This window comes from Pseudorca crassidens, chromosome 5, assembly GCF_039906515.1.
Source record: "Pseudorca crassidens isolate mPseCra1 chromosome 5, mPseCra1.hap1, whole genome shotgun sequence".
Taxonomy (NCBI): Eukaryota; Metazoa; Chordata; class Mammalia; order Artiodactyla; family Delphinidae; genus Pseudorca; species Pseudorca crassidens.
In genome coordinates this window covers 54,575,164-54,596,807 of record NC_090300.1, presented here as the reverse complement: position 1 = coordinate 54,596,807, position 21,644 = coordinate 54,575,164, and the positions used below count along the sequence as shown (strand labels likewise).

Genomic DNA, 21,644 nt, shown 5'->3' with positions numbered 1-21,644 from the left:
CCATATGGCAGTGCTCTGTAAACCTGTTGACTGGAGAGGGGAAATGCTTTTTAGGCCAGAGGCTGACGTTTTTTTCATTTGTCCCCCAGAGTTTTTTTTAAAGTGAGTTCGTGCCTAACATTTAAAAACGAGATCTCACATGAAACAAAATGTTCAGTTTTTCTTCAAAAAAATCTTCAGACCTGGCAAGACTGTGCTCATAGGTTGACATGACAACGATTGGTTCCAGCTGGCCCCCCTGCCCCCCAAAGGGGACGTGACTTCCTCAGTTTGTCACAGGCCCCTGCGGCCCCCTCACTCTTTTCTGTTACTTGCCCGGCCTCTGTGGACATGGATGTTTGTAATTCGTGAGCTAGGCCTTTAAAGAAATCATTTCTGTCCAGTTAGGAATCAGAGGAGGCCAAAGGCACTTTCTGTCTCTGAGTTGAATCTTATAGGCTTTGATTTTTCTTTCCGACTTTTGGGGATGGTAATTCGGTAATAATATTCACGATTATTGGCTATTTATTGAGCGCTCTAACACAGCTGACTCTGAGGGTTAGCAGACACCTGTTCGGTGCTAAGAACTTGGATAATTCTCCAGTTTCGTTTGCATTCTAGATCCTGCCCGGGACTCTCCAGGTCCTGCAGGAACTGGAGGCCAGGCCGCAAAAGTGTATTTAGCAGAGGCAGCGTTGTCGAGAGGGGAGATGAATCCAGAGAAATACTTTCTGAGAGAGGAAGTTAGGTTGATTCCATTTTCTCTTGGAAACTGTTGACTTCTGCAGGGAAGATTGCCCCACAACACGGGAGCACTCCTTTCTGAACTGCCAGTGTTCAACACAATGAGCAGCTCAGAAATGTCAAACAGAAGAATCTTTGGTGAGCCTTTCAGTTTAGCCCAAGGTACCTACAAGTGTATTTCCATTTGACAGTGAGAAATGCATTAATTCTTTTTTAAAATTGTTTCAACGAAGTCTTGTTTCCTTTTGTCTGATTTAAACACATCTCATAGAAATGTAAAATAGAAACAAATAGATTTTGACTCATCTCATAGCCACAGCTGAATTAAATTTTAATGCTGTTTAATATTAACATATGAGAGCCCCCCCCAAAGCTAAAGTTGTTATTTATTTGCTTATTTTAAATGCGTATTTGCTTTTGATGAAGACAACGGCTAGAATATCGTTTTGACTTTTTATTGTTTATTTTCTTTCAGGACCCTGCAGGGATCTTTGAATTGGTGGAACTTGTTGGCAATGGAACCTACGGACAAGTGTATAAGGTAAGTTCCTTGAGCTTGAACATGGCTTATGTGTGATTTCGGTTCATGAATGCTGAATAGCAGTGCTGTCTGTTCTCACTCATACATGTCTCATAACAGATTTAAAATGAGATAATATACTTGTTAATTGACTCTCCATCTTTTTAAATGTATCTGTAGTCCCACTGCCTAAACCGGATTCTGGGATTTGGGCATTTCCTTCATTATATATTATAGAGCTTATAGCTGACACATGCATTCTGATGGTGCATATATGAAGCTCTTTAAATGTTTCGTTTCTTTACTTTAATCACTGCCAGAACTGGTTTTCAAAGGCGCGAAGGATGCTATTTACTTTAGAAATTTAAGCTATTAAAGTATCACAGCTGGAAAAGTAGATTTGTTACTGGCCTAGGGCATGAGTTAAATGAATTTAGTGAACAATGCTAGGAGAAAACTGGCCACCTCACAAAGAAAGGCCTAATGGCAGCAACGACTCTTACAAGATAGGAAATACTTAAAAGTTAAACTTGAGCTGAGATTGAGCTGAGGAATGAAAAGTTCTTCTCTCCTTTTTACTAAATTTTTACTTACAAATTCACTCCAAACATGCTTTTAAAACATATTTTCTCCCAGAAAATGATCTGAAAAAGTGATTGTTTAGAAAAGTGGGTTGATTCTCCTGATTATCAAAAGAAAATGGAAATTAACTTTTTGGACTAAAGCTCAGGGGGTTTTAGTGAATGAGCTATTGAAATAAATGCCTTCAAAACAAACCAACTGTTTCCGCATGATTATTTCAAGGGAAATATCCGTCACTTTCCAGCGTGGTAGTGATATGGGATGGCATTTTCACTACAAATTCTCTCTTGTTGTTCTATTTTTAAAAAATTACTTCTTTGAGTCCTAAACTTCTCTTAGTTGATTAAAATTATTGTAGAAGTCATCCAGATTGTAATATTTCTGATTCTACAGAATGTCAAAAGTATATGTATGTGTATATATATACATACATATATATATATTATATATATAAATACATATATATATATGTATATATATATTATATATATATAAATACTTAAGCCTTTATTTACCAGGAGGTACCCTTTGGTGTCCACTCCAGGGGGAAATTTCTCTCTTGCAAGAAATGATTATTTCCTAAAATGTCAACCCCCTGCAATTAGACAGAATGTAGTCTACTCCAGCTGTTCACTTGACACTGATCCTGTCTGACACAAGAAAGAAAGGTGTCTCAGCAAATGCTTTTAAATACTTTCAGTGAAGATAATCAGGTTGGAAGATTGTGCTATTGCATTTTGAGAAGTTGGATTGAACTTGTGAATTAATGTGAGCTTATGAATTAAGCCCTGATTTAGGTAGAGAATTACTTCTGATTCGCTGTCAATTTGGAGAAGCAACTCTGTATAATGCTGTTGGTTTTATAGTGCCATTCCATTGTCCTGTGCTTCCCACCTGTAGAATACACATCTGGGAGATGATTCACAGCCTTGTCCACTAATCCAAGAGGTGGACTGTATACACTCTTGCAAGGGAGGATAACAAAGAGATAAGGATTCTCAATTAAGGATGAGAATGTTTGGAAAATCCAAAATTAGCCCTAATTTCTTGTTACTTGAAAAAAAAAGAAAAGGAAACAAGTCGCAGGAGGTCTCAGATCTTCAGAGAGGAAAGAAATTCACCAACTACGTTGTTAACACTATTGTTCTAAAGGGTGCCCTTCTCTTAGAGGTTGATACAGAAATTTGGCTTCTCTCAAGCTGAGGGGAGACTGCAAAGATGGCCATGGTGATAACATTGGACTTTGGGACAGGAGGCTTGGTTTCTTTTACCAGCCCTATGTATTGTTTTGTGGTACAGTAGCTTTTCTGCGCATTAGTCAAGCGAGAGTGTTTGCTATAAATGTTTTGGGGACTTGGAATAATTTACCTGAAGGATTAATCCTCCGTGCCCAGTTAAGGGTTTGGTTTCTAGACGACCCAGATGATATTAGGTGGCACCCCCTCAAGAACAGAGACACCTGGGTTTTCTGGGTCACTAATCCAGTCCTGCTGTTACTCTGAGCCCTGAAGGATTAAAGCTTAATAAACTGCAAGACCTGAACTCAAATACACGTGAACCCAAAGAGGAATAATTTAGGAAGTGATTGTCCACATTATAGGTTATATTTAACTTTTATGGAATAGGTATATTTCTAAAATAGTGTAAACATAAATATAAATTTTTAAGCCCTAGGAACAGATTTCTATACCAAAAAAGTCTGTGATAAATACTTTCTTTACATTAAATATTAAATCTTTGATTTTAATTTTTTGTAACCCTGGCTTTTGTTGTTCCTGGATTTCATAAAATGAGGTATAATTTTATGTACAATTATACAGATGTAGCCTTTCTTTTCTGGAAAGATTCTTATAAGTTTCTTTTAATAAGCTGTCCTAAGAGAGTCATAATATAATTTTATTTACAAGTAGTTTTTAAGAAGTAGACTTAATTCAATACACAAAAAGTATATGTAGATATTAAGAGAGTATTTCTTGAAGTATATCTTCACATAAGCCACTTAAATCTAGATGTGGAAACATATTTTATATAAAGGTCATTAACAACATTTAGCTTTTCAAAGTTGCTTCTAGCCTTACTCCCAAGTCTAGCTTGGTCTGTCTCTCCTTGGGAGGTTAGATTTGTTTATCATTTTGGTCCCAGGTGGTCAAGTGGTAGTTCAGTATCTGTTTTTTGCTTTATTTTCTAGACAGATTGCATAAATAATGAAGAGTAAAGAGGCTCTGTCAGGGTTTTTATGAGGAAATCATCTTCTTGGGCCTATGGCTCCCATGAAAAAAATGAACCAACCAAAGGCCACATACCCGTTTGCTAAAGGCTTTGGCTATGCATTGGCATGCCACTTATTGGGACCTAATGGAATCCAGACACATTTTTGTTAAAATAGAGTAATTATTTTAATAGGTCCAAATAATTGTTTAATGTTTATTGCTAAAACACCATTAAATCTTAGCCACAGATTTCAAGAATGAATGTTAGTCCATCCTGTTTCTTAATTTGCCCTTTGGAACTGTATATTGGTTATTGCAGAGATGGAAATGTACTTTGTTCTGGGGTGACAACGTGAATTGGGAATATGGTGGATTCTTCAGTATCTCTCAGGTTTCTCTTAAAACCTCCTCTAAGTTGTAAAGTATGAAGTAAAGAGGCCATGTTGGTGGTTATAGTACTTGTTGAGAGAGAACACTGTGACTGAGTGTGTTGTGTGTGTGTGTGTTTTCAAAGGGTTTCATAGGTCCTTATAGATCATCTAGCCCAATCATGCCTCTGCCAGCGTCTGTTCAGCCCATCCTTGATCACCTCCACCTGTGTGGGATTCATTACCTCCCAGTCATTCCATTTGCCTGCAGTTCCCTTTGAATGTTCATTATCATGTTGAGCCAAGATTCTCCCTTCCTAAAGTGTTTACCAGTTCAAGCTCCTTTCACTCCCTCGGAGCTATTTAAAAAAATAAATGTGATCTTCTTCCATAAGAACATAGTCCTTCAGATATTTGAAGAAGACTTCTCCCTTCTTCCCCCAAACACATACTTGTGTCTCCTCATCTCCAGGCAATGTAGCCACAGTTGCTGAATTAATTCTTCGTATGACTTAGACTTGAGGTCCTTCATTATCCTGGCTTCTGCCCTGAAACGATTCTAACATATTAATTAAAATAATCCTTCATACTTTAAAATAGTTTTCTATGTCATGAAACATTTTGTGTGTATTATCTGATTTCTGATTTAATTTCAATAATAATTTCATGTGAACCTTTTTCTCACCTCAGGGTCTTTCTAGTAATAGTTTCTTCTGTCTAGAGCACTTGCCCCTCAACCCTCTCATGACTAGCTTTCTCTCCTTCAGGTCCCAGCTCAAATGTTACCTGCTCAAGGAAACCACTTTTCATCCTTGTATCTAATAGAGCCAGCCACTGCCACTGCCTCCCTCCTCCCAATGACTTTCTCTGTCAACTTGTTTTTTTGTCTTCATGGCATTGCCACTCTCCGAAATTGTTTACTTCTTTGTTTATGTATATATTAAACAATTTAAATGCATAATAAGGAAAAAATAAGGGTAGGGACCTAGTCCGTCTAGCCATCACTGTATCCTCCATCTGGTACATAGTAGATGGTGACCTGTGTGTGGCCCAGAATTGAGCTCTGTGTTCCTTGATAATTCTATTTATATTCATTCCCAGTTTTTTCAGCATTTCCCATAAAATGTCAGTCTGCTGACTTCAGATGTGCATATTTGGACAAAAGTCATCAACAGAATTCTCTCCCTGTTTTTTAGGGTAGGGGTGTGGATTTTATGTTAAATTAATTATTGATAGTCTGTAGAAGAAAGATACATGCTGGAAATTTACAAATGAGGCAAATCAATTTTCTGGGGTTCACCCTCCTGGAAGAGGTTCTCAGAGTTTACTATGTAAAACAGATATTTGAGAAATGATGAAAAATGTAGATTTCCAGGCCTAACCTCTCAAATTTTGATTCAGTAGGTCTGGCTGGGGTCCAGGAATCTGCACTTCTAATAAGTGTATGGGTTCCTTCTGATGTTCAGGGCCCTGGGGCCACACCTCCAGAAACTCTGCAAAAATGATTGTAGATTATCCTGTTGTAGGGCCACTTGAGTGAATGTTAATCCTAATGTTTTTTGTAATCATTTACTGTAGGGTTTTTGTGCCGACTCGAACACGCATAAACTGAGAAAAGTAAAAACGCGCAAAGATCTGGACCTGAGATGTGATGCCAGCCAGTTCTGACATACTCATTCTGAGATTTGACTTTTGCTGTTTTTATTTGACATGCTCGTGATTACAGTTTAAGGTGGTTTCTGAGTAATTCAACTCAAGACCTGACAATTGATACGGTCAAAAACTGACCTGGCATAGACAGAAGAATCTGAGCCTGTTGCATGAGATTTCCTTAAATCTATGTATTGTGATCTCTTAATAAATTTTCTGTTGAAGTGAGACAAAACATTTTAATAGTAGGTTTATTGATAGTCTTGTTATGGAGGTGATTCTATGACATACTCAGGATGCAATGTAGCTTTTCATATTCTGTTCTAATGAATCATGAATTATACTATTCACTTCTTGTTTGGTAAGGAGTGAGTATGGGAGAATGTTGTGTTTCTTAAATAATAGTGGCATTTGTTTTTTAAACAAAAATTCAAATATAAAGAATACATTATTTCACATTTGTTGAGTGCCCGTGACAAAAGCCCTGTGCTTTGTGTGGGAAGAAGGCAGAGCCAACCAAGGTCGTTCCTACTCTAAAAAGTGTGCAGTCAGATTAACTAATTACTTAATGTTTAGTTACAATGCTTACTGTGTGCTAAAGCTTCTCCTATATGGTGTCTTAGTTACTCCTCATGATTTTATAGGGGAGGAAACTAAAGCACATTTATTAAACCACATTATCCCTTCAAGGCGGGGTTTCTCAGCCTTGGCACTGGGTTGAGAAACATTGGGGTCAGATAGCTCTTTGTTGTGGAGGTGCTGTCCTGTGCACTGTAGGATGTTTAGCAGCGTCCTTGGCCTCCACCCATGAGATGCCAGTGCACCCCAAAGTCCTGACAATCAGAAATGTCTCCAGACATTGCCAGCTGTCTCCTGAGGGGCACAGTTCTCCGCAGCTGAGGACCACTTCTCTAAGCGTAAGAGAAAATAGCAAAAACTCTTAAAATTGATGTGCAAACAGAGACAGTGGGAGCGTAGAATACAGAGCAATATGAGTCAGAGTGGGGACCTGAATGAATTGTGGGAAGGGGATTTGGAAAAAGCTTAGAGGCCTCGGCACGTGCATATGTTGGGGTATAATTTAACATTTTCATAAGTGGAAAGGAGTGTAATGGAAAGGACTTAGGAGCAGGACTGAGCTGGTGTCCGGTCTGTTTCTGCCTCATTCTAGTTTTGTGAAGATGGCCAACTTGCTCTCTGAGTGACAGTACTGTTAGTAATAGTACAGTGTAGGGTTGTTATGAAAACTAAAGTGTAATGTGTGTGGAATCCCTCAGCCCAGTGCCTGACACATAGTAGGCACTCAGCAACCTTTTCTTCTTCCCAAACACATGCGCCAGGGGGAGCCTAGCTTACCAGCTCTTTCCTTGGTCTTGGTTTTGCAGAAGAGTTTCTGATGTGCAAGAAGCATTCATAGAAGATGAGGTCAGAAACACACACATCTTTGTGCTTCACGTTCTACCTTTGAGTTCTTGGTTTTTTTAGGTATGTTCAGAATTGCATTATTTATATTAAATCCAATTCTTAATTCTTCTTTATGGCATTGGATGATATAATTGCCATTCAGATAGTATAGTTGGTCTTTGTTTAAAGAAAGCCAATTTCTCAATAATTTGTAAGAAGAAGTAGATTATTAGAGGACGTAAGAAGAATTGGGTGTAGCACTCTGGGATTTTACTGAGGTGAGAGTGATTTTTAAATAATTATATATTTTACAAATCTGGGGGGAGAATCGACAGTTCTTCCCCTTAAGATTGTGCAAGATCTAAGTAGAGAGCCCTTTTTATGAGATTCGTAAGGAGAGTGGGGTAGTAAGGACCTCACTTAGGAACTGAGGTTCTGTCTTTATGGGTTTGGCTCCACCTCTAACTTGCCGTAGCTTTGAGCTTGCCATATCACCATTTAGAGTTTCAGGTTTTCTCATCTGTAAAATGAGGATAAAAATGCCTTTCCTGGGCTTCCCTGGTGGCGCAGTGGTTGAGAGTCCGCCTGCCGATGCAGGGGACACGGGTTCGTGCCCTGGTCCGGGAAGATCCCACATGCCGTGGAGTGGCTGGGCCCGTGAGCCATGGCCACTGAGCCTGCACGTCCGGAGCCTGTGCTCCGCTACGCGAGAGACCACAGCAGTGAGAGGCCTGTGTACCGCAAAACAAAACAAAACAAAACAAAAAAAACCTTTCCTGATATATCCCATCAGGTTACTGTGAGATTGAAATGAATTAAGGACTATGAAAGTACTTTGTTAAATTTAAACTGCTATGTCCACTTAAGGTTTGATTATTGCTATTGTCTTTTATTTTATTACAAGGTAGGTGGCAGAGTCCTGTATACAGGGACTAGGGAAGCTTAATCCTGAGTCGACCTTTCTCTCTTCCTCCTTGTGCCCATTAAGCTGTGTGTTACCAAGTACATGAAAGTCCCCTCTGGGTGGCCTGACCCCAGCTACAGATTCATTCTTGCACCCCTTCTGTTTTGTGATCTTCGGGCAAACAGGGTCATTGGATTGAGTGGAGGTCTCTCTGGCTTTGCCTTTGCCTCACTGACATTTGTTAGCTAGACAGTCACATTTCTCAAAGTGTGTTCAGTGGAACCCCAAGATCAGCTCTGTGAAAAAAGAACAGAGTGACTAAAGAGGTTTCATAGTGCTCCTAACCATCCCTTACTCTTGAATATTAGCATTTATAGTACTTTGTTCTACCCAATATTTTCCCAATTTATTTAACTGTGGAATCTCCCCTCTCCTCTCCCTACGCAAGTAACTGCTTTTAATGCCTCTTGGAACTATTCCACAGAACACAGAAAATCAGGATGGCTTATGTCCAGGTACCGTAGCTGAGTGTCCATCTCCCCATTGCTGCAGCCTCTGTATCATCCTTTGCATCAGGGGCATTTTACATAAAACATGGCTGCAGGTCTATCTTTCCTGTTTCCCTATAAACCAGGCTCTTGGGCCAGGTCTAGTATGTCGATCACCTTTAAAAATAATTTTCATACTGTTTATAGTAACAGATTATCTACTAAAATTGATATAGCCCAAGGGTACTAGTTGGTTTCATTCAATTAAAAAAAGTTGTACCTGCCAAAAATACCCAAGCACTATTTTTCTAGGAGCACAGAAATTATGATTTTTGACATCAAATAGACATGTCTCTAAGATGCTGTAGCACATGCAAAGCATTGTTCTTAGTCATAGGTTCATTTGACTGTAGCTAAGACTTTAGGATTATTTAGTTATTATTATTTAGTCTCAGAAGGTACTTTCATTGCAGTTGGCCAGAATTATAGGTAACAATTTTACTCCTGCCCCATAAGTAGAATCATTTACCCTTGAAATGGTTTGGCTTGATGAGCTTTTCATAAATCCCCATGTTCTTTGCATCTACTTTGGCTCAAGACGATGTCACCTCATGCTGTGACCGTTGGGTGTAATGAATTAGATGGCTGCCTTGTAAGCACAGAGGGAAGACCTTTGTGAGCCTGTGTGCCATATTCATAAGGAAGGTCACTTTCTCCGCTGGGTGGCCAGACCTCCGGAGTTGCTACTAAAACTTGCCACAGGGGACTTTGTAGGATTTCTTTTTGCTACTAGTGTTTCTCAGCCCTCACTGTTTATGGAAATCATCTGGATAGCTTTGAAAAACTAAACATATCTGGACCCTTCTCTAGAGATCTGGTTCTAGTAGGTCTGGTGTAGGACTGTGTAAAGCTAGTTTCCAGCACTTCCCAGATGCTTCTAATGCAAAGCCAGAATTGAGATCCACTGGGCTAAAGTATTGCCTCTCAGGTAGCTTACAGGATCTTTTTGGTGTCTTTGCCTTTGGGAAGGAGTCTCTTCCACTCTTATCTCTATCCTGGGGTTTTGTTTACCTTGTTTGTTCATTTATTCAACATCAGCCTTTAGAATAAGCATCTATTATCGGCTTGGCACACGTGTGCCACCTTTCCTTAGAAGTGTTTAGATTACTTTAGTTCAAAATTCTTCCCTTCCATCTCATATCAGTGAATTACCAAATAACTTGGTGCACAGCACCCTGGTGATGTGTCGTTTATAGATCTCGTAACACCCTTCATGATTTGGTGATTATAAGGCAGTCTCAAGTAATTAAACAATCAATAGTTACTATGTAATTATTATTTGGGCTTTTTTGGTAACCTGTGAAATGAAACTCGGTCAGGATTACAGGCACAAAATTTAGGGCCATGCACAGTTGTAACTCTTTTAGACATGGGAAACATTTGAGACTCTCTTAAAAAGAATAATTAATTGGGGCCCTGGATTAAATTTCTTATCTTTGTGGTTTAACCTCAAATATAATTTTATTAAGTCCACTTGGATATTTTGCAAATGCAAAAATAAGTATCTACTCTTTGGCAAGCAAGTATGCGTTCTCTATTAAGTAGGAGCCCTGCTCGGTGGTGAGAATCTGGAATGGGGGAGGGAAGCCTTGCCCGGGCCTCCAAATCGGGCAGACTACAGCCTCTTCTGTCGAGTGCTGTGGCCTTGGGCATTGCTTCTGATTTTGGTCCTGTTGCTTACTTTCCCAGGCCATGCACAGAACTGCTGTGTGTTTTGTTCCCATCTACGACAAAGGAAGAGAGGATAGCAGCTGGCTCACCGAGAACTCTTAATAAATGCAAAATAGCTACCATAATAATAATGATAATAACGAGATCATCTTTCTAGACTGCAGGGAAGAGTTATGAACTAAATTATGTGAAGAGCTCAGTCTCCTTTAGGGGGAAGGTGCTCTATTGTTTTAGAAAACTTGCCCATGATTACATAATATAGCTGGTTGGGACATATAGTCTTTGGCCACTAGCATGTTCCAGATGATGTTTTTCTTCAGAGTATTTCTTGAGAAATTCAGTTTTGTCCTGTGCATCACGTTCAGGAACGCAGTAGGAGGCTCTCAGTTGAATTTGCTAGAAATCTTAGTACTTTTTAGTTTTGCCTCATTCCTTCTCTCTCCCTCTCTCCTTCCCCCACCCTCTCTTATTGTGCTAAAATATCCATGCCATAAAATATTGTTCAGTAGCATTAAGTACATTCACATTGTTGTGCAACCATTGCCACTATCCAAATCTAGAACTTCTTCACCAGCCCAAACTGAAACTCTGTACTCAGTAAACAGTAATTCCCTACTGCCCACTCCCCCTCTTTCCCCCGGCCTCTGGTCTTCCTTTTAAAAAGTATTCCCAGTAAACTTAATTGTAGAAGTGATGGTTTCCTGGAGAGTTTCTTGTAACACCTCCTCTCCAACAAGGCCGGAAGGGTCCTGCACCTCTGCGTGTCCGTGTGTCTGTGTTCCTCAGGATGACTCACTGGCTGCTTTATCCTCCAGGTGACTGACTGCCCAGCCCCTGCAGAGCAGCATCTTGGTCCAGGAAGCTGAAACCGGCTGAAGCCCTTGACGTTTTTAGCCTGTTTATGTCTAAATAAAATGATCCTTCTCAGGTGGAGGTAGAAGTAGAGGTAGAGGTCAATCAATGTGCCAACATCTTCTATGAATCCTCACACCGAGTTGTTAATGTTTTCTCTATTAAACTGGGCTGTGATTATTTTTATCACACTTTTATAATGAGATTCCCCTTTACCTTTAAATGTAGCACCTGTTTTCTCTTTTAGTAAGTAAATTTTTTTTTCTTCCCTATGAAACTCCAGTATTTCATACGACAGCAGAATGTTCTGGAAGGAGGTGGTCAGGGTGTCCCCGATGCAGCTGTCCTTTCTCCAGTGCGCCACTCCCCTGAACACCCCTCCTGCATCCGTCCACAGAGCAGATGAGGTCCCCAGGCCCAGATTCCTCAGGACGCGACCTCTATCTCCCCGTCCAGCCTTGTGTTGGGCGGATCCTGACTCAGGCCTGCGCAGTGCTGTCACAGTGCTAGCAGTTTCTGTTTATCCGTGCCACCTACCCGACAGCCTTAACCCTTGGCTCAGCGGCAGCCCTCCTTCTCTGCACCCTGGGACACTTGCTGACCTCTCCTCATCATCCTGCCCTCACTGTTTTGTAATGTTCTGTCTGGCTGTTTCCACTCTAAACTCAGAGCTCCTTGAGTTCCGGAACATTACTTTACTTTTTCTCTAGCGCCGATACAGAGTAGATGGTTAAAAGTATCAACTTTAAAAAAAAGGCTACCACTTTCATGTTTCGCTGAGCTTGGAATGCCCTCTCTCAGTGGAATATGTGTCATTTTTGCTTAATCTCAACTGTTGAAACATATACATCAAGGAGACTGACCCTCAATATAATATTTAATACTAGCCAACAGCTGCTAAATACTGATAAGTTACATCAAAACAGTGTCCACCTACCATGCATTATAACAGAAAAAAAATAGGATAAGAAAAAAACTGTTTTGCCTTCTTTTTGACACTGGTTTCATGGACATGATCGAAAACTGTCCCTGTGGCTAAATGGCTACAGGCTGTTTAAACTTGTAAAGACCCTGTTACACACTTCTGGGAACAGAGGTGGGTTTTCTTAGGTTTTCCTTTTGCTCCCCTGTCTCCAGGACTGTGGAATTGAACATCAATATTGATGATTATAACAATTTTTATAAAACCTTCATTTCATTATTCTATTTGACCTTCACAGTATCCTCACAAGTGAGATAGAAGGGATATGATTATCCGTGTTTTAAAGTTGAAGAAGTTAGGTCTCAGTTTATAAATGACTTTCCTGAGGTCAACAAGTAGGCTATAGAGCCTGACTCGTGGTCACATAGCCTAAATTCTCTCAGCTCCACACACAAGTTCCCCAGAAGGAAATCTGGGGCGGGAGCAGGGGATAGAGAATCCCCCTAGGTGTTTGGCAGGGATTGCTTTTGCCCTGCTCTTGCATTGCATGTTTAGAATTCATTTCAAGTGGATCCCTGATAAGTCTGAATATATAATATAAAGCAGTGATGACATAACTTGTTTCACTATATAGTTGGTCTAATCTTTATATCCAAAATACTGAAAGGTGATTGACGGTTGGGTAATTAATCACTGGGTTTCTTACACTATGTTTTTATACAACAAGCAAAATTGCTATTTCCCCAGAAAGATAAGAAGGGAATTCTTTTCCATCTACAAAGAGGAACTTGGGCTTGTTACATTTTACAATGTAAAATGCTGCTGTGCTGGTCATCTGAGGGAGGTGGTTGCTTCTTTCTCATGACTTGTTTTTGGTGGGAGGGGGCAGGAATAGCATATTTCTAGACGTCTTCAAAAATCAGCTCCAATATCCAGGTGCGTGATTTTTCCTCCAAAAGACTCTGCAATCAGACCGGAGCTTGATAAATGTTTGTTGAATGGAATTGATTTATTCTCTCAGCTGCAGTCGTGTACTTTTGTGAGCAAATGGATGAAACTTACTGCTCTGGAGACCATGCAAATATTTGCCAGTGCATAATCTGTGCTTTTCTCTCCGGTTAGCTGTAGCCTGGTGTGCCATTGTGGTAGATCGCTTACTCTTTACCTTTGTGTTTTCCACCCTTGTAGGGGCCTAGGTTTGTGTGTTTGGGCTTGAGGATGGGGAGAGACAGGGAAACAGAGGATAAAAGGACAGAATTTCTGGGTAATGTAGTAGAGAGTGATCTGGCAACAGTATCAAGATACAAACTATTTGTTGAATCATTTATCGTGAATGCAGGTTGGGAATCTCTCTGTAGAGACTCTCGATTTCTGTTTCTATTAAGGATCACACTGGTCACTTTTTTTTTTTTTTTTTTTCTTTTCTGCAGATTTTAAGTAGGTAGCACCCATGACCCAAGAACTCCAGCAATGCCTCTAAAGGCTATTGTCAGCTGCTTCAATGAGAAGTTTGACCTGTATTCACCTCATTCTTTCTCTTTATGTGTCAAAAGAGTGAAAGTTAGTGAAAACCAAAGACAATGAGTCTTTTTGTTTGGATGGAGGCAGAGTTGATTGTATATTCTCTTAAAAGGAGTTTCAAATTAAGCAGATTCTGATTTCCCCCAGCTAACCCTTCTGAGGATTTGAGCAGAAGAGGAATGTTTTGTCACCTAAATGTTTAGTACTTTTGGTTCTACAATTTTGTACCCACTTACCCACGTTGAGAGATCCTTCAGAACTTTCAAAACCTTTCATTCCCTGAAGAAACCTATCACGGAAGCTAAGCACCCAGGCTGCTCCCCTCCCCATACGGATCTGCCCGTCTGTGAGTGCTGAAAGGAGGAGGTGCTGGGCACCAGCCTGAATGGTCTGCAGCAGGTTGGGGATGGGGTGGGATGAGCAGATGCCTGATGAAGAGCGGAGGCTGCCCTCTTCCTTGGGTCTCCAGCTTACCCGTTGCTCAGGACAAGACTTGCTTGAACAAGACTAATGACTACAGTTAATCATCTGAGTAAATATGTTCTAAATTTAAGGTGTGTCCAAGAAACCAGTGTTGGAGTGTTGGTAGGGGATAAGGAAAAACACAAAATAGGGAGGCAAAAACAACAACAAGGCTGCCAACAAAACCCAAAACAAAAATAGTGGCGTCCAGACAAAAAGCTCGTTGTTTGACCATTCCTTTCCAGTCCAGAAGCAAAGGAGATTTATGAATACTGGTTCAGCTGATGAGTAATACCATGGTCAGTTGTGGTCTTTGAAGTTTGTCCTAAATACTATGTATCGTGGTGTTAGTTCTCCTTCAAATCCGTATATTTGTGAATGTGTGAAAGTAAGGCAGGTACTGACCGTGCTTCCCATCGCACTCCAGTCACAACTTCCATCACCCCCAGCATTCTGCCGTCTGCGTGATCAGTGTTGAAGAGACTCTTTACTCCATGCATTGGTCTCCAGGGAGTGTCTCGGCATTTCCAAGTCTATGGTCCTCATGTTGTTGTTCTAACACTTGAATCCAGAGATTGTGTGGGGTTATGATACCCATTTGCTGACGGAGACCATGAACATCCAGAGGTTTCAACATCTTACTCAGGATCTTGCCTCTCAGGAAGGGTGTGACCCACAGAGCTCAGGAGCCCACAGAGCTCTCCTAAGGAGCCCTCCTCTCTGCTCTCTGAGGTCCTGGTCAAAGCCCAGAGGTTTTCTTTCCAGATTTCCTTGAGGAACACAGCTCAGGGAGCTAACCACCTCAGGTCTGTGGGCACATGAGGTTTAACTGACTTCTCTGTGGCTGGTGTCTCTTCCAGAGTAAATATGGGGGAGAAAATCCCCTCTTCACAGTTTGTGTTTTGGGTTAAAATAGAAGCAGTTAAGTGCCTAGTGTTGAATATTAGTTTAAAAAAATGAGTAGATGTACAAGGGTATGTATATCTATTTGGTGTTGGTGTTGACAGGGCTCTATGCTTTATTGGAATTGGATTGCTCCCTAAGAAGAGGTAGCAGTTGAGGACAGTTCCTGGTGGTGCAGTGTCACCCTATGATATGTATGTGGCCAGAAAAGCTGATTTTGTTAGGATAATGGCTCTTCATACTAACATACACTTTGGGGGGGATTTGGAGCTTGGAGGATATTTACAGAACATTCTCCAGAATAAAAGTTGTAAGAACTAACCAATATCAGCTTTGCTTGGATGTAGGACTGGAGCATCTCGATGAAATGCTCAAAGCCTGAGAACTGACTTACAGGTAAAGACACAGCCCAGTGACCTGTGTGCCGTGGAAGGTCACATTGAGGAAGAATGTTTCTATCTTTCTAGATTTGAACCTTAGAGGTTAGGATGCATTCAGAACTCTTGGTAGTTTGTTAAAGAACAGTGTCCTTATGGTTGTTGCCCTTGGGTCCTCTCTTGTGGTTATAGGAGTTTCATAGATTTAACGTGTGCTTTAGGTGGCAGTATTTTTTTTTGCGGTACGCGGGCCTCTCACTGCTGCGGCCTCTCCCGCTGCGGAGCACAGGCCCCGGACGCGCAGGCCCAGCGGCCATGGCGCGGCATGTGGGATCCTCCCGGACCGGGGCACGAACCCGCGTCCCCCGCATCGGCAGGCGGACTCTCAACCACTGCGCCACCAGGGAAGCCCAGTATTTTTTTTTTTAATTGAAATATAGTTGGTGTACAATGTTATGTTAGTTTCAGGTATACTACATAATCGTTTGACATTTGCATATATCATGAAATGATCACCACCATAAGTCTAGTAACCAATTGTTCCATGCAAAGTTATTACATTATTATTGACCATATTCCTTATGCTGTATCCCTGTGACTTATTTATTATATAAGTGGAGGTTTGGACCTCTTTATCCCCTTCACCTATGTCCCCTCTCCCTCTCTCTGGCAACCACCCGTTTATTCTCTGTATCTATGAGTCTGTTTTTGTTCTGTTTGTTTGGTTTGTTTTTAAGATTCCACATGTAAGTGAGATCCTGTGGTGTTTGTCTTTCTCTGTGTGACTTATTTCACTTAATATCCTCTAAGTCCATCCATGTTGTTGCAAATGGCAAGATTTCATTCTTTTTTATGGCTGAGTGATATTGAATTATATATATGTATGTACCATATCTTTATCCATTTGTCTATCCATGGACACTTAGGTTGCTTCCATATCTTAGCTATTATAAATAATGCCTCAATGAACATTGGAATGCATATATCTTTTTGAATTAGTGTTTTTGTTTTCTTTGAGTAAATACTCAGAAGTGAAATTGCTGGATCTCATAGCAGTTCTATTTTTAACTTTTTGAGGAGCCTCTATATTGTTTTCCATGGTGGCTTCACCAATGTGCCGTCCCAACAACAGTGCACACCTCACCAACACTTGTTATTTGTTGTCTGTTTGATGATAGCCATTCTGACAGGTGTGCAATGGTATCTCATTGTGGTTTTAAGTGGAAGTTCTTGACTTTTCTTGTGGTTCATGTGTCTCTTTAAAGCTCAAGGACTGACTTTGTTCTGCTAACAATACAAGCAGTACTGGTATGTAAATATATATGTATAGTGTATATATATAGTACTCATGCTCATTATAGGAAAGGCTCCATTCCACAGCGTCTTGAGGTAGATAACTTAATACTTATGATCCCTGCTCTTCAGATGAAGAGTCTGGCCTTAGAAAGCTTGACTTGCCCTAGGTCACTCCAACAACTGGAAGTTGAACCCACCTACAACCTTTTGACACCAAAGACTTAAGCAGATATAATTCATTGGAAGAATGAAAGCAAGGTGGGGCTGAACTCAAGCATTCAGTGATTTAACCTTTAATTTAAAAATTTCTGGCTTAACAGAGATCTATGGTCCCCAGTTCTTAGGGTCCCTTTTTTTTTTTTTGCTGTACGCCGGCCTCTCACTGTTGTGGCCTCTCCCATTGTGGAGCACAGGCTCCGGACCCGCAGGCTCAGCGGCCATGGCTCACGGGCCCAGCCGCTCCGCGACATGTGGGATCTTCCCGGACCGGGACACGAACCCGTGTCCCCTGCATCGGCAGTAGGGTCCCTTTTAAAATGGAGAGGTAACACTAGCAAGCCATTATTCCTCAGCATTGTTTATATACTTTATTTCTCCTCTTTGACCATTTTAAAAAGGTTAAAGAGAATTATTTTGCTGCTTACAAGTGACCTAGTAATTCTGCTAATATGTCAAAATAAGTGTACTTTAAAATATCCCACTTAAGAGGACAAGTGACTTAATGGTAGAAACCCAGCCAAAACATGTTGCTATTCTAGAAGGTTCTTTGGTTTGGTCAATCAAGTAAGCTTGACGTCATTTCTGCATCTCTGAGTACATTAAAAACTTATTAATTTTCAAAGAGGAGATGTGGGCTGAACTTGACCTTTTAAAGTGTCTTACAAGAATGAGTTTTCCAAGTAGTTTCAGACTATAAACAGAAGTTTAAGAAGTTTGTTAAAAAACCTGTCCTTAAGTGCCCTCAGGTATTTAAAAACTGCTGTTTATGTATTCCTATTGATATGCTAATCACAAGTTGTTCTTCAATATTAGAGCATTTCCTCCAGAGAATTTGTACTGCATGTATTTGTTTCATTTAACTATACAGTAAAATAGTTCCTTATTTACATAGTGGTACCAACTCTCGCATCCAAAGTAGTCTGAGTTAGAGAGGCTTACTGAGTATTAAACACATTTAGGTCAAGGATTCACCATTTTGGAGAATCTGAAATTATTAGTTGCTTACTCTGTGGATCACTGGGCACTAGAGAACAGGTGGTTCAGTGACGGAAGGGATGCCTTTAGCTTCACGTGTGGAATAATGGTCTCTCTCCCTATCCGGAGTGAGACATCCTTGTGCAGTCCGAAAGCTTAAAAAGTGAATGGATATTTCTAAGGACTCTCTAGAGTTTTTAATGCCACATGACTATAATGGAAATTTTTTTAGATCATTATGGATTTGAACCCTAGGTGGGCCTTTCAAAAATTCAAACAAATATCCCTCTCCCCCCACCCCCCCGCTTTTTTTGTGTGCCTCACCATGTGGCATGCAGGAACTTAGTTCCCTGACCAGGGATCAAACCCTCGCCCCCTGCAGTGAAAGGGTGGAGTCTTAACCACTGGACCTCCAGGGAAGTCCCCAGAATCTGCTTTTTAATGAGATTCCTCAGATAATTTGTAGGCACATTTAAATTTGGGAAGCATGAAATTAGGCCACTTCATTGGCCCTGAGAACTGGAGACCACTTGATTAGGTGAAAACACCTTTTCTAGATAAAGAGAAGGCATAAATCCAGATTCAGAATAGACTGGGTGCCTGAATGGGCCATCTAGCCTCTGTGTTGAACTCTGCCTCCGGGAAGTGAGAAGGCGAAGGCAAGGCCTTGATGCCCACTGGTGGCTGACTTGTCACGTCCACAGAGATAAGTCACACACTTGGCTCAGTGAAGGGGAGAAGGCAGATCTTCTTAGCTCTGGCGATAACCGTGATGATGGAGCCTTCCAATCTTCAAGTGCCAAGTACATACAGATTGGCTGCGTCTGTACAGAGGCATTTGACTGCCACTATGCCTTGGAGGTTTTTACTTGGAACTTTTATAAATCCAGTGATAGTCCTAAAACTCTGTCCTTTAAGATATTGCAGAACTTTCTCTGGTGCTGTTATATTTCATATTAAAATGAAATAAAAAGAACAAGAACATGAGAGCAAATGAATTCTATTCTTCTCAAAATAAAGATTCAATCAAATCACCTACTGGAAATATGAGAAGGTGATGCACAATGCAGTTTTTGTGTGAACACTTCATATGATTAATCACAGAGTATCTAAGATGGCTTTCTTTCAAGAGTTGAGAGATTTGTCACATGTTTTAGGGTGATGGGATAGAAGCTAGAATCATTCACACGCACATATACACACGCACATATACACACACCTACTTCTATATCTGCATGCATATGTACAATGTACATACAAACACTCTTCCTGTGGTTGTTGGGAACAGCAAATGAGATAATGTACATAAGGCATGTATGGCACGTAATAAAGTATCCAGTAAGTGGTAATTATTATTATAAGAAGCAGCAGAGCAAAGTGGTTAAGAGCATAGGCTTTGGCATTAGATCCCTTGAGTCTAGAATCTTGACTCTGCCACTTACTGGCTGTTCGACCTAGAGCTCATTGCTTAACCTTTCTGGACCTTGGTTTCATCTGCTGAAAAATAGGAATAATAATAGTACCTATTATTCATAAAGTTCATAGAGTTCATAAAGATTAAATGAGATGATACATGAAATGCATTTAGAAGAATTTAAAAACAAAATGAGTACTCAAAAAAAAGTGTTAGCTACTTTCTATATACAGTACAGTCTGTTGTCTGGAGTCCCAGTGAAAGGATTGAGTTTCTTTAGACATTTTTTTTTTTTAAAGGAACAGAACTTTAAGCTTTTTACATGGAAATCTTTCACTTTCTCCTGCTTATTTAATTGTAATAGTTAATTTTTCTCATCCCAGTTGGATTTCAACAAGGAATAAAATCAAATATGATCTTGGGTGGCCTCGGCCTGCAGTGGCTTGAAGCAGGGTTTCCGTTGCTGGCCAGAGATTGAGGTTGGGCCGCGGCAGTGAGAGCGCTGAATGCTAGCCACTAGACCACCAGGACCAGTGGCTAGTGACAAGGCCCTGGCCCTTCGGCTTTGCAGAAAAAAATTCCCACAAAGACGGAAAGCAGTGAAGCACGTAAAGTGTTTATTTGGAGGAAAAGTAGTACGTGTGGATAGACACATGGGTGAACTCAGAGAGAGCCGTACCCTCGTGGTAGTTTGAATCACTTATATGGGGCATTTCTTCTGGGCTTCCTTTGGCCAATCGTCTTGCTTTGTCTGGTTCTGAGTCCATATTTGGTTCATCTCAGGCTCCTCCCATGAGTGCACGTGCATCTCTTAGCCACAATGGATTCTAGTGAAGAGGCCTATGGGTAGGTTGACATCACCTATTATGGGGTGGCACCCCCTCCCTTTTTGACCCTCAAGGAGCCTTTCTGTGTGTGTGTAGTTGGGAAGGTCTCCTTGACTTCGAGAATGAGGAATATATGGTCTTTTTTATCTCTTTCCTGGGCAGGGCTCAGCTTCTCCTCCCTCCTTGCTATTTTGGAGTATCTATCCACAGGGGACGAACTCCAGCTGCTCGGCCTGGGGCCCATGTATCTCCTGCCTCAAATCCCCCTTGAGAGACATGAACCCCAAGAAATCTTTATTGGGTGGAAGAAGGGTGGAGGCCTGTCTTCTGTAGCTTCTTTAGACTGGTATGGGGCTCGTACACCCTACCTAGTGGGGTCACACAGCTCTCTCCCTGTCTCATTAAGGGGCCCAGGGTGAATTCTGTGTTGTTATTCCAGTAGGATCTGTTCCGAGGAGTGGCTAGAATCTCTGCATCCCTGTCGTCTTGTCTGGGAAACCGTTCCTTAGAAAGGATACTTGAATCTGGTATTATTTAATCTCTTCAGATGTTTTGCGGAACTCCTTCATTCTGGGAGTTGAGATTAGCTGTACAGTAGCTCCAGAAAATACTTCAGCATCCGGGGTCAAAAAGACCGGTTCCCTTATCTAGATTCAGATTCAAAAATACGTACTGACTACCAGCTTTGTTCCAGGGGTTAAGAACATGACTTTGGGTCTAAGCAGACCTGAGTTCAAATCCTGATTCTGCTTATTACCAGCTACAATATTTTTGTCCAAATACTAGGTGAGGATGATGGTAGAGCTAATATTGGCAGAGCTGAATGAAACAACTGAGAATCTTGTTTACTCTCCTCAAAAATGTTTGCAGTAGTGTTGTGTTCTATGTCTTATTTGCTTTGCGGTTCTGTAAATGTTCATGAGAAATATATAGAATTTTCTTTGGGCAGCCCTTCTTGCAGATTCCTGGGAAAAATTTCATCGGCCATTAAAAACAACATAAGGCCTTCTTGCTTTGAGAGTAGGTAAGTCCCTTCCCTCTAAGTTAACAGCTCGAAGACATACAAGAGAAAAAAGAAGCGCTAGAATACTACTTTTCGAAGGTCCTGGATGCCACTGGCTGCTTCGAATTCAGCAATGAGTCTATGCTCTGGGCAGCTAAAGCATGCAAGAATGGATTGATTTCAAGTACTAGTGGGGAAAATATCCTTCCCTACCTCCAAAACATGACTGAAATGGAATGGATTTTTGGAATGTTAGACATACTGGGCCAGAACATTATTCTGACTTTCCATCA

At 40.8% G+C, this 21,644-nt stretch overlaps 1 protein-coding gene across 7 annotated transcripts in view; it reads left to right on the top strand.

The window, feature by feature from the left end:
* Positions 1-21,644, top strand: part of TNIK (TRAF2 and NCK interacting kinase) — a 423,010-nt gene that overhangs the window by 90,699 nt on the left and 310,667 nt on the right. For all 7 annotated transcript variants that reach the window (XM_067738026.1, XM_067738024.1, XM_067738023.1 and 4 more), the window contains exon 2: positions 1,199-1,264. In XM_067738026.1, the coding sequence (XP_067594127.1) occupies positions 1,199-1,264 (66 nt within the window). The remainder of the gene's footprint in view (positions 1-1,198; positions 1,265-21,644) is intronic.